Raw genomic sequence first — 13569 nt, forward strand, 5'->3', positions numbered from 1 at the left:
CTACGGTGACGGCGGTGAAACCTTTTTCAATTTTGTTTATACACAGTTTAAGCATTGTACGGGCAATTATCAGTGGGCTTCACCCATCTTATTCGGGGTCATTGCAGGGCATTATCACACTATGAGAGTTCTTTGTGCTTTTGTCCTTTCATGTACCTCCGCTTGAGCTATTTAACCCCTACATTCCTGGATGATCTACTGATTTGAGAGCAAGTTTTTTCAGTGACTTGCTGTGGTAAGCTTACCCGTGCAGGGGATTTATCCACACTTGATGGTGTATCCATAGGTTTTTGGTGCACATATACCATAGTCCGATCACCTACCTCAAATCACTGATTATTAGGATTTCTTTCACCTTTCTAACTAGAGTTAGATTTCTTCTACTCTGAGCGCTGTTTTTATCTGTTTGAACACAAGTTCACGTTCACCGATACTTTTTATATTTGTATAATGCACATTGTTTGACCACAATTGGATACTCTTTAGGTTTTATGTTTGTTACACTGACTTTTTTTTTCTGTTGCAGCCAATTATAATGAACTGTACCAGTGGTCGGTGGAATGCTATCCAGAATTTTGGACAGAATTTTGGGATTTCAGTGGCCTTGTCTACTCACGCATGTACAATGAGGTATGTACTGTTCTTGTTTATTCAGTCTAAATACCTGGTTTACTTAAAGTGATTCTGTGATTGTAAACCTCAGACATAAAATATGAACAAGGCATTTTCCACTGTAGTGTGTTCTTGCCTCAGCCCAGAGCACCGAGTTTCATTTCTGTCTGCTGCCTTGTTCCTCTGCTTTAAACATGAGTCACGTCAGACAAGTTTTCCTGACACCAAGAGAAAAACGGTGACCGGGGAGAGCACAGCGTCAGCTCTGTTCCTGTGTGCTCTATGAATGTGGTGGGGGTGGTGTCCCTCTCTTCCCTCTAATTGACTTTCTTCAGTTCCCCACCCCTTGCTTTTTAGAGATGAGAAATCCTGTGTAAATTATACACTTTAGATATAGAGGAACGACGGCTGTAGATAAACAGGTCATCTGTGTATTACCTGAGACAAGTCACTTCACCGGGTTTATGTGAGGGCCTACAACCACCTAAATGCCATTAAAGTGTGTGTGTGTGTGTGTGTGTGTGTGTGTATGCAAGCTCTAAATCAAAGAGAATATGTGAGGATGGAAATCAGTCTATTCTTTGCCTGATATTTATTTAAGGATGCCTATCCAAGTGATAACTTCTATTACTGCTGAGAATTCATTCAATGGTGATCACTTGGATAGGTATCCTTAAATATCAGGCAAAGAATAGACTGAGGACAGTAGTCCAATAATTACTTCAGATGTCTGTAGAAATAACCAGGTGGTGATGCAGGAAAATCCAAATGTAACAATCAGGGACATACAAGTCAGCATTTAGTGGAATCCAGTGTTGATCAGACTAAACAATTATTGGAAAGATAACATCACAAAATGGCTAATCTGCCATGAGTCATCCAGATAGTTTGCCTTTGCGCCAAAAAAGCGATCTATGCTTCAAAAATCCCAATTTGCATAAATTGTCCAATGCTTCAAAGGATATACTAAAATGTATTCAAATATGCAACTGCAAAAAAAGTGTCCAGTGCTTCAAAATTCACAAGTGCAGTCAGTAATCACGCTTCACTAAATGTACACGAATCGCCTCTTCCCTGAAGATGTTAAAACAACGAAACGCGTAGGCCGGGGCTTATTGGACATGTGACTTCACCCCACCAGCGATTTTTCTCTAACGGCTGGAGTATGCAGCTGGAGGTGGCACTATGCTGATCCTTAGTGTGGGGGAAGACACTTGCTATATGAGTTTTTAGTGATTTGTTCCACTGGAGGCTTTTTGTTCTTCACTTTCCAGATAATATAGGAGCATCCTCTGGAGGAAATAACCCAGGCTTGGAAGTGTTATAAATGAGTGAGAGAGACCCATATTATACAGGGTACATTACTTTGGTGAGGTGTTAGGTTGGCTGGTGGAGGAGTCGCCGAGGTCCTGGATGTTTGACACCCTAAATGGCCTGTGAAGAATTATCACTTTTTGGATTCAGGCAGTGAAGATTTTGTGAAGAGTGATTATTGCACTTGTGCATTTCGAAGCCGTGGACGCTGTTTATTTTTGTCGTTTTTTCAGTATGCTGTGGATATTGGGCCTCATGAAGTCTTTGTATTTTCACACATTTGAGTTGTTCCTGCATTTGAGGGATTGCTTAAAACGTTGTTATTACTTTTAGTTATTCAAATTTTTGTTTTGATTTTCACATTGCACGTTTTTATAATTGCAGGTAAAACTTTCTAATGTTTGGTTATTTAATGATTGTTTTAGGTCATTGACAGGTCCAAAGGGATTGCTGATGTTCCAGAATGGTTTCGTGGGAGCCGTTTGAATTATGCTGAGAACCTTCTCAAACACAAGGAAAATGATAAAATTGCACTATATGCTGCAAGTAAGTACGTGTTGACAACTACTGGTAGTTTGGATGTATAAGTCTGTGGATACCTGGTCATCAGACCTACATATGTTTATCTTGAATACCCAGAAAATATATTTCTTGGGAACACTTCTTTAAGCACCCCCCTCCCTTCCTATGCCACATTTAGCATGTCATTTTTTTATTTGGGAGGCTGATACCCTCCTGCAGTCTTCTGGGACATGTCCCAGAAGATTGCTCGACCATTCAGGACGCGCAGCACGACTCGTGCAGTGCGCAGCCGGCTGTAATGCCGCAAGCTGTCACAGCCAGGTGCCCACAGTTGTAATGCGGGCGCTGTCCAGAAACTAAGTAGAGAAGCGATTGTTCGGGCAGCCGCATCGCTGGATTGTGGGACAGGTGAGTGTGTGTTTGTTGAAAGTCAGCAGTTACACATTTTGTAGCTGCTGACTTTTAAGAAACTCAAAAGTGAAGAACCGTAAATTGTATAACGCTCTACCCCCTCTGCTTTATCCATTTCATAAACCGACTTTGAGGCTCGGTTCACATATGACCCGCATGCAGCTCACAGCAGGGTCCGGTGTGTCCTGGTTTACTGTTTCAGGTCTGATTTTTCTCTTGCTTCCTGCCCCATAGCCAAAACAGGAAGTGAGCAGTAATCCCCCCCCCCCAAAAAAAGTGAGGGAATCCCTAACTGTCAGCAGAACTAGTATCACCGTTGGAGAATTTCCCCTTTATTCCTGTCCTAGTGACAACCCATAATTTAGGGTCTTCTTTCACCTTCGCTTTCGGTGTAGTAATGGTAATTGGGGCATATAGAGAAGGGTTAATATATCCCTAACAGGGGGCACAGACCACAATAAAAACTGACAGTTATTCTAATCCTGCTCCACTCTGTCCACAATGTAAAAAAAATATTGGATTTTAATAAACATATATTACAAATGCTAAAAATATAGAACTGAATTCCTTATTTAATTGGCAGATTGCGAAGTGTTCATACAGTCTGCTTTTATTGTTCTATGCACACAAAAACGATATGGAGCACCATCTAGTGGCCGCAGATTGGTATTACAGCTGTTGAGTTTTCCTGTGCCATATATTGTGTGACAGCAGTAGCTGTTGGAACAGATGGGAATGACATTAACCTATTAACAGATCCTTAAACTCATATCCTGCTGTAGTAATCTGCCACGTGTCTTTAAAGGGTTATAGTCTGTACAACCAAACCATACATCCTTTATCACTCTTAAAAAGTTGGCCCGTTTTTTTTTTTTTTTTTTCCTGAAAATAAATGCACGTATACAAGAACACTATAGCGGTAATTCTGTGTTTCTTTTTTCATTTGTATAATTTTTTGCCTAATGCCACATACACACCATCACTTTATGTGATGGAAAAAAAACGACATTTTCTGTGAAGTAAAAAACTACGTTTTTGAAACTTCAATTTTCAAAGACGAAGTTGCCTACACACCATCGTTTTTCTCACAATGCTCTAGCAAAGCGAGGTTACGTTCACCACTTTTTTCCATTGAAGCTCGCTTCATAACTAGCTTCTGGGCATGCGCGGGTGTAAAAACGTCGTTTTAAACAACGTTTTTTGCTACACACGGTCAATTTCTGTGAAGTAAAAAATGACGTTTTGAAAAACGACACATAAAATTGAAGCATGCTTCAATTTTTTTTGGTCGTTTTTCAGAAGACATAAAACAACGTTTTTCCCCACACACGGTCATTTAAAGTGACGTTTTTAAAAACTTTTTTTTTTTTTTTCATCACATAAAGTGATGGTGTGTACGCGGCATTATGTGTGTTTTCAGAAGATCACCTGTGGGTTTTGTTGAATTTGTATATGCATGGCAAGTTTTCTCAGACGGAACTTCCTACAGAAGCTAATATAGTGGACAGTGTGGTCCCTTTGTGCAATCCATGCTTGTCCTTCCCACAGTAATTTTAAACAAGTTGTATCACATTTTTATTTTTTTCCTTAGGAGAAGGCAGGGAGAATGTGGAAAAGGTGACTTTTGAAGAGCTGAGAAGAAATGTAGCTTTATACGCAGCTGCTATGAGAAAGATGGGAGTCGAAACCGGAGATCGCGTTGTTGGTATGTATCTGTATACTTAATCATTTTAAAACTAGTAAAATTGGAAAAAATTATAAAAATGGTGGGGGAAAGGTGCAAATGGCCACGAGTCCACGACAATACACAAAATATACTGTATGCATTTAGTTGTATGCCTGCAGTTCCACTGAAACTCTGTGTGATCTGTATTACTGTCCAAATTTATAGTGTAGTACTGATGTGTCTATGTTGATGCATTTACAATTTCTTTTTATCGGTACAGTAATTCTGTAAAACTGACCTCCTACAAGGGCTCATTCACACCATAATGGGTTTGGTAACACGTGTAATACATGTTACTGTGCATTGCACTACATTATTAGTTGCATACCATTGTACATACACCCATGCAGTGTGCTATAGTGAACCTCAATGCACAGACGCGTTCGCTCTGTGTGTTATGTGCATTGCATTATACAAAATCTTTCAGGATCTATATTTTCACGTGTTGACAGCCCAATAAAAATAAAGCAATGACACTGATTGGGAAGGGGGTTAAACATCTAGGGCGATCAAAGGATTAACTGTGCCCAGCAAGTGTTTTTGTGTACTGTATGTGCTGTGCTGCTTTTACTAAGGGAAGTGATGGATTTTATCCCCTGAAACAAAATTCATGATTTCCCCCTGTCAGAACCAAGCTCTGCCTTGTTTACATAGGCAGAGCTCCATTCTGTGTCTCTGGCAGGTGTCGACGGACATCCATTTCCCGGCACCTGCATCAGCTTCTGCTATGAGTAATCGCAACGAAAGCGAGCCGCCAGCTGTGGCACGCCCCCTAGACGGTAGTACAGAATCGCGTGTGAGTGCGTTATAAATAAATATATATATAAATTATGGGATTCTGCACAGGAGGGCCGCCCTGTAGCAGTATATCTGCTATGGGGCAGTCCAGAAATGGTTGTAAGGGGGGGGGGCATTGCAATTTTTTTTCTTTAGCAAATGTTCTTTTACTAATATTGTAACTGTATTCTTTTAAATAGCTGATTGATATGCTGTTTGGTTTTAGGCTATCTTCCAAACTGCATCCAGACAGTGCAAGCCATGCTGGCAGCTGCAAGCATTGGAGCCATTTGGAGTGCCACTTCTCCAGACTTTGGAGTTAATGTAAGTAATCTAAAAGGGAAGATGTAGGGCCTAATAAATTGCCTAATACTTTTTTTTATTTTTTTTATGGTTTCTATTCTGGCAATTGGTAAGTACAGTATGTGTATCCGAACAACTGATATGCTTGTGCTATTGTGCTTGGTTACATACTGTATCCAAAGAATTTAGCTATTTAACGCACTTGCCCATCCCATGATCTCCTTGCACTGTGCTGTACTGAACATAAACTAGACTGCATCATCTGTGGTCACTTTTAATGCAGCGCTCCTCTGGTGATGGCACTTGATAGGTCAGTATCCAGCGTGTGTTTGTATAAACTCTAACAAAGTATAGCTAGCTGTAGGCATCTTTCTGTAACCATTCCATAGGTGATGGATGTTTGCAGCTATAATTTGTCTTCAGAATTGGTACCCATAGGCACTGGATACCTAAAGTGAAAGTAAACCCTCCTATCGATTTCAGTCAAGGAAGCTGCCATCTTGGCCTCTGTTTAATCTTCAGCTGCGATGAAGCTACACATGTGATCAGCCATGACACCAGCCATTGGATGGCTTGACAGTTTGGTTGAGAACACAACCGATGTGACAGGTTACATTTCCGGCACTTTTTTGCAACTGTTAAATTGACAGGTTTACTTCCGCTTTAAGACCATCTAGTGCTGCTTTGAAAATCCTGGCAGTGCCCTTGGTGTATACCAAGCGTACAGATTAGGACGGCACAGTCTGTACCAAAACATGCAATAAGTCCGCAATCGCCAGCCCAATATAATGCTGACTCATTGCTGAGCATTTTATATGTATTGAGCCATCTGGCTGAAAACATGTTTGTACTTTGGCTGCCTGGAATGTGTGCCAATGTGCTCCATTTCACCACCTCCACTTTGAAAACCTTTTAATATGTCACCAGTTAGAAAATGGCACAATACACCGCAGAGATTGCTCAGTCTTTAATGAAAATGTCATTCTGAGACCATAACCAGAAAAAAATGAGCTTCTATTATAGCATGGCAGAGAGAACATGTGCTGTAATCCACAAAAACAAATTGGATTCTACTTTTGGGCAGCTTGGACAAAGGAATCAAGCGTTTTACTGCCTGATCATGCAAATTATCTGATCTCAGATGTTTTCAGTGTTTGTCATTGAATCTGTGCAGATGTCCCAACAACTAGCTGGCTGCATGCGTGTTCCTGATCAGTTACTTGCCAAAGCTAAGATAAGGATGGCAGTACAGCTACAAAAACGCCAGCAGTGACAGATTTTTTTTTTTAAAATATATTTTATATTGTTAGATGTTTGCGAGTGTGTTTTGTACCAGAAACAAGCATGTAATCCAAAGCACTTGTATATCAAAGCATATTTCCCCATAAGAAATAATTGGAAACTCAAATGATTCTTTCCACAACCATTTATAGGTCCTTCAGTTTATATGGAAAAAAACAAGATGCGCTACACATAATACAATGTAAATAAGTGTCCAAAAACTAATGAAATAAATCATCCGTGAATAATTGTGAAATATACATGAACAGCAAATAATCGGAGAAAAATCCTTAGTGGAAACAAAAAAGTCCTTTCACCAGTGATTATGAAAAGCAAAGTCCATATTGGTAAGTGACAATCCAAAAAGAAAAGACCTCCACCAAACGAGTATTGAATCTGCTTACCAGATTCCCGGTGGTCTCTTAATTAAAAGAAGACCCCAGGTAGCATGAAGATTGTAAACTCTGCAGAGTCAAAGCTTGAAGGACAATCAGACAAACGATCTCGGTTGCACTCCAGTGTTAGGGGATACGATGACCATACCACATAGAAAACATAGGAGGCCACAATAGTGTAAATCCGTAAAGAAATACTTTATTAAAAGTTAGTAACAAAAACACACTTACAATGTAGCAGTGTTTGACAGGCTTATCAAGTGAAGCTCCGGCCGGAAGCAGACCAAACAGCCCATCAAATGGTGTGGGAAATATGCAGACGACGGAGGGTGATACCGATGTGAAAGCACGTTCCGCCCGACCTGGTTTCGCGACAAATCGCTTCCTCTGGGGCACGGGCAACACACCGGATCACCCCCCTTAAAATAGCAAAAGGACGCCAGTGTGGGAGGAGCCAACGTCACCTGCCGCGCCTGCGCATGACCGGATGGTCCAAGCCTCGTTGTGGGACAAACCAGCACTACTGCGCATGCGCCGGCGGGACGTATATCAGCAAACGCTTATGTTAGCGCTAGCGAGCTCCTATAATATATAATTGCGGCGTAAACATAAAAAAGAAGACTCCCGCAGCATGACAACAAACAGCTGCGGGACAACGTAAGCTAAAACGTCTATACTGAGAAGCGGGGATCACTTCCGCGTCACGTGAGCACACACGACCACGTGATACGTCGGCGGCGTGATGACGCGACTAAACGGAGGAGCCCCACGTCCCAGATGCAGATTAAAAACAGACAATCTGTATAAGGAATGACAGCCAAGCCTCGTTTTGGTGAACACCAAGAGAGCTGATCAGCTGGTCATGTCCCAACCAACCGAGCAGCTCCATTAACAAAGGCTGGGCAAACAATCCAGAAAACGGAAACAGCAAGAGGACCGGTGGTTATAGCACAACCTAGTCACTGTTCTCATCTGCTGTAGCCGGCATAAATACATTTATTAAAGGAATAAAACAAAATAAAATATAATAAAACGACTAAGTCGGCATAACTGCACACTATAAAATGTAAAAATTGACAATGACCCCTAAGTAAAATAAAAACCTAAAAAAAGGGGGGTATGTAAAAAAACTACGTCCCAATGTGAATGTTAAGCTGGGAAACGAATCTTAATCACGACGTGTAGGTGACTAGTATATTGTACTTTCACTCAGTAAGGGTCCTAATGATGAACACATACAGGTGTACAAAACCACATAATGGGAAGAGCCAACAAATCCAGGGTACAGACCATAATCCCCTTATTCAGGACATGATTGAAACGCTGTTCAGAGAAACCATATACACTTACATAATACATGATATGATGATAATATCAGATTAAAGAAGAAGACACATGGTGACATAATGTAAACTGGGTGAATAAATCTAAGGCCGGGTACACACGGACAAACATGTATGGTGAAAGCGGTCCGTCGGACCGTTTTCACCATACATGTCTGCCAGAGGGCTTCTGTACGATGGTTGTACACACCATCGTACAGAAGTCCGCGCGTAAACAATACGCGGGGCGTGTCCGCGGTGTCGCCGCGTCGATGACGCGGTGTCGCCGCGACAATGACGCGGCGACGTGCGCGGCCCGCCTTTAAAATGCTTCCACGCATGCGTCGAAGTCATTCGACGCATGCGAGGGACGGCGGGCGCCTGGACATGTACGGTAGGTCTGTACTGACGACCGTACATGTCCGAGCGGGCTGAATTCCAGCGGGCTGTTTTAAAACAAGTCCAGGAATATTTGTCTGCTGGGAAAAGGCCCGGCGGGCAAATGTTTGCTGGAATTCGGCCCGCTCGCGCCCACACACGACCAAACATGTCTGCTGAAACTGGCCTGCGGGCCAGTTTCAGCAGACATGTTTGCTCGTGAGTATGGGGCCTAAGAGTTGTTTATAAAAGCGTTAATATCTGTGTCGATATTCAACCCAAATGGCGTGTAGGTTTTGACTCTATGTATCCATGCCATTTCTTGCTTAGATATTTCACGAACAAGGTTGCTGCCTCTCCAATGCGGGCGGTATTTGTCAATCCCGACAAACAACGTGTTGGAGGGATCTCTATTGTGTTTTAAATCAAAATGTCTGGAAACTGAGTGTTTATCAAATCCTGCCCTAATTTTAGCAATGTGCTCGTTTAGCCTAACTGACAAGGCTCTCTTAGTACGGCCAATGTACTGCAAGCCGCAAGTAAAAAGATTATAGCAATGTGATAGGTTGTGTAACCATAAAATGTCCATCCACAAATGGAAGTCTCCACACAGGGATTAGAGGCGCCTCTCTTCTCTTTTATACTCTGTAGCTCCTGCTGGATTTTGCTTCTTTTTTTTTCCAAAATCTTTTATTCATTTTTTTTATACAAAACAGTACAATTAATACAACATAAAATCAATATACAGACTAACATATATGGTCTCCAAATGTACCCTTTCCAATGAAAATTGAAAATATATTAAAGGCTCTATCTTCTTCTACCGATATTATGTACTACTCCTGGATTTCTCCATCCTTCCGCCCCAGTGCCTATCCCTCCATTTCCACTCTTCAAGGGAGATACCCAGGAATAGGACCCCACTACCTATACCTACAGTAAGTGGAGGGGGGGAGGACGTATATAAAAAAAATAAAAAAGGGAGATATGAGAGCGAAAGAGAGAGAGGGTAGGAGGGAGATATGGAGAGAGAGAGAGAGAGAGAGAGAAAAAAAAGACAAAAAGAAAAAAAAAAAAAAAAAAAAAAAAAAAAAACACCACGTCCTACTAGAATATAGTGAAAAGTATCGGGGTAATTCCCCTTATTGTGTATTTACATAAGTGTAGAAAACCACAAAGAAGTTGAATAAAAAAAAAAAAAAAAAAAAAAAAAAAAAAACCCACTGAATCCAACTAGGATATAGTGAGAGGTATAGGGGTTAACCCCCTTATTGTATGTTTACATGAGTGTGCAAAAAAAAAAAGAAGGAAGAAGAATAACTCTAAGTCTCTCTAAAATACAGTGGAAAAAATAGGGGTTAATTCCCCTAATTGTGTATTTACTTAAGTATAATAACAAAAAAGAAAGACACTACATCCTACTAGAATGTAGTGAGTATTGTGTATTTACATAAGTGTACAACACCAGACAGGAGTTGTAATTAAAAAAAAAAAAAAAACAAAAAAAAAAAAAAAAGAAAAGGACACTAAGTCCTACTAGAATATAGTGAAAGGTATCGGGGTAATTCCCCTTATTGTGTATTTACATAAGTGTACAAAACCACAAAGAAGTTGGAAAAAAAAAAAAAAATTATATAAAAAGAAGAGAGACACTACGTCCCTCTAAAATATCGTAAAAAATCTAGGGGCTAATTCCCCTTATTGTGTATTTACTTAAATATACAAAGAGCTAGAAAGAGTTGTAAAAAGAAGAAGGAAAGAAAAAAAAACAGAGGAAAAACCACAAAAAAGAACAGAAGGACTCTAAGTCCGTCTAGAATATAGTGAAGGGTGTAGGGGTTGATTCCCTTATTGTGTATTCACATTAAGTGTCAAAGGTAGGAGGGCAGAGGAAAAAAAAAAAAAAAAAAAAAAAAAAAAACGAGACGCGAAGGAAGGAGGGGGCCCCATAATGGTTCCCCCCCACGGTCTCTCTATTCCCCTCCACTCTCTCCCCCCCCACCACCCCCCTCCCTCCCCCTAGCCCCAAAATCCCTCCATCCCTTCCAAGTCCTTTCATATCTTGGCCCAGACTCTACCTGAAAGGACCATAACTCCTCCATCACTTGCATTTTATCAATTTCTTGGAGCCATTCCCCTATCGAGGGTACTCTTTTTTCCCTCCAGTTCCTAGGTATTAGTGCCTTGGCTCCGTTCAGTAGGAACGGGACCAAGGAGCCTCTGTATTTTTTCCTGGACATACTTGTAGTGTGGAACAAACATTCCCATGGGTCATATCTTATCTCATATCCACTGATTTTTTTAATCAGACCTAGTATCTCCCGCCAATATACCTGGATGAGGGGGCATTGCCACCATATGTGGGCATGAGTTCCCTCCATCCCACACTCCCTCCAGCATAGGGGGGACGCCTCACTGTTAATTCTGTGCAGTTTAGTTGGTACATAGTACCATTTAGTAAGTAACTTATAGTTGGTTTCTTTTACTTTTGCATCCATCGTTGTGGCCTGCACATATTCTAGCACCTGCCTCTTCTTCTTATTGGATATAGTTTGATTAAGTTCTATTTCCCAGCTTTCTATCATTTTCAATTTTCCTACCTCTATCTTGGTTGTCAACATCTTGTAGAGACTTGATATTCCCCTTTTCCCAGGTTCCTCTTGGGTCATAAGTTTTTCCCATTGATTTAGTTCATTCGTAGTTCGCAGGGGCTTCGACAAAGTGCCGACAAAATGTTGGACTTGTCTGTGTCTCCACCTATCTCCTGGGTACTGTCCGTATTTCTCTTGAAGTTCCCCCACCGGGCGCACTTCATTTCCTTTTATTATATCCTTTAATCTTGGAGTGTCTGAAGTTGCCCACTTCCGGAATAATCCCCCCTCCTTGCCAGGAGGAAAGAAATCCGTACCTGTAAGCGGCAACAGCGGGCTATTATAGGGCAATTTATTTTTCTTATAGACCTTATCCCATATTCTAAAAGTTTCTTTTGTTATTACTGGAGTGTCCAGGGGTAGTCCTCTATATTGCCTCGGTACCCATATTATATTTCCCAGCTCTTTCTTACTTAAACTTTCTTCGACTTCTACCCACTTTTTTTTACTTCCCCCCTCCCCCTGCGCCCAATCTGTAATCCTCCTCAGTACTGCCGCCTCATAGTACCTTCTGAAGTCTGGCAGCTGTATTCCTCCTTCCTCTTTAGATCTAATCAGAGTCTCCACTGCTATACGCGGCTTTTTCCCCCTCCATATGAAACCTCCTATTATCCTATCCAGGATTTTAAAATATATTTCTGGGATTTTTATCGGGAGTGTTTGAAAAATATAAAGAATTTTAGGCAAAATCATCATTTTTATAGTATTCACCCTTCCCCACCATGATACTCTATCTATCCTATATCCTTTTAAGTCTGATTTTACCTTATTCAGTAGTAGTATATAATTGTCTTCATAGAAGCACTTTTCCTTGCAGGACAAGTATATACCTAAATATTTCACCCTCCTTTGCTTCCATTTAAATGGATAGAGCCCCTCCAATTCCCTACGATCCTTTGGACTTAATGATATACTTAGTATCTCCGTTTTGTCTCTATTAATTTTGAGATTCGAGATCTCCCCATACTGTTCATATTCCGCCATTATTTTAGGCAGTGTCTCCCTAGGGTTAGATACAAATAGCATCATGTCATCCGCAAAGGCGGATATCTTGTGCTCTCTTCTCTCTAGTTTTATCCCTTCTATGTCCTGATTCTTCCGTATTGTTTCCAATAAAGGCTCCAATGACAGGACGAATAGGATAGGCGAAAGCGGGCAACCTTGCCGGGTTCCATTACAAAGTGAAAAGCTATCAGAAAGGGTGCCATTCACCCTCACCCTAGCCGAGGGATCCGAATACAGAGCCCCTATCCACCTCAGCATACTTGGACCAAATCCTATATGGGATAAGTTTGCAAGCATAAATTCCCATTCTAGCCTGTCAAATGCCTTTTCGGCGTCTAGAGACAGGAATATTACTGGTTCTTTGTTCTTTTTAGCTTTTTGCAACAGAAATATTACTCTTAAGATGTTTTCTCTCGTTTCTCTCCCGGGTACAAACCCTGCTTGATCGTTATCTATCAGGCCTGTCAAGAGCGGCCTAATTCTCTCGGCAAGAATTTTAGAATAAATTTTTATGTCCACATTTATTAAAGATATCGGCCTATAGCTGGCACACAAGGAGGGGTCCTTATCTTCCTTCCCTATCAAAGTTATGTGAGCGTTCAGAGATTCCTTACGTATTGCCAAGCCCCCCCCTATTGAGTTCATGTACTTCTGAAAAAAAGGCACTAGTATCTCCCCAAACCTTTTATAATATAGTGACGTAAACCCATCGGGGCCGGGACTTTTCCCCATTTTGATGCTCCTAATCACTTGACTTATTTCTTCTTTTGTTATTTCTTTCTCTAAGTCACTTATTACTTCCTCTGCTAGGCCTGGGGTCTTCACCTTTTCTAAGTATTGTTTAATTTTTTCCCTTCTATTCTGAATTTCTA

General features: G+C 41.0%; 1 protein-coding gene across 1 annotated transcript in view; it reads left to right on the plus strand.

Moving 5' to 3' along the window:
* The window catches only part of AACS (acetoacetyl-CoA synthetase), a 142061-nt gene that overhangs the window by 25657 nt on the left and 102835 nt on the right, over positions 1-13569 (plus strand). Inside the window, exons 2-5 of the mRNA XM_040347366.1 lie at positions 527-630; positions 2352-2472; positions 4451-4564; positions 5589-5686. Of these exons, the coding sequence (XP_040203300.1) occupies positions 527-630; positions 2352-2472; positions 4451-4564; positions 5589-5686 (437 nt within the window). The remainder of the gene's footprint in view (positions 1-526; positions 631-2351; positions 2473-4450; positions 4565-5588; positions 5687-13569) is intronic.

The sequence above is a fragment of the Rana temporaria genome, chromosome 1 (assembly GCF_905171775.1).
Source record: "Rana temporaria chromosome 1, aRanTem1.1, whole genome shotgun sequence".
Classification (NCBI taxonomy): Eukaryota; Metazoa; Chordata; class Amphibia; order Anura; family Ranidae; genus Rana; species Rana temporaria.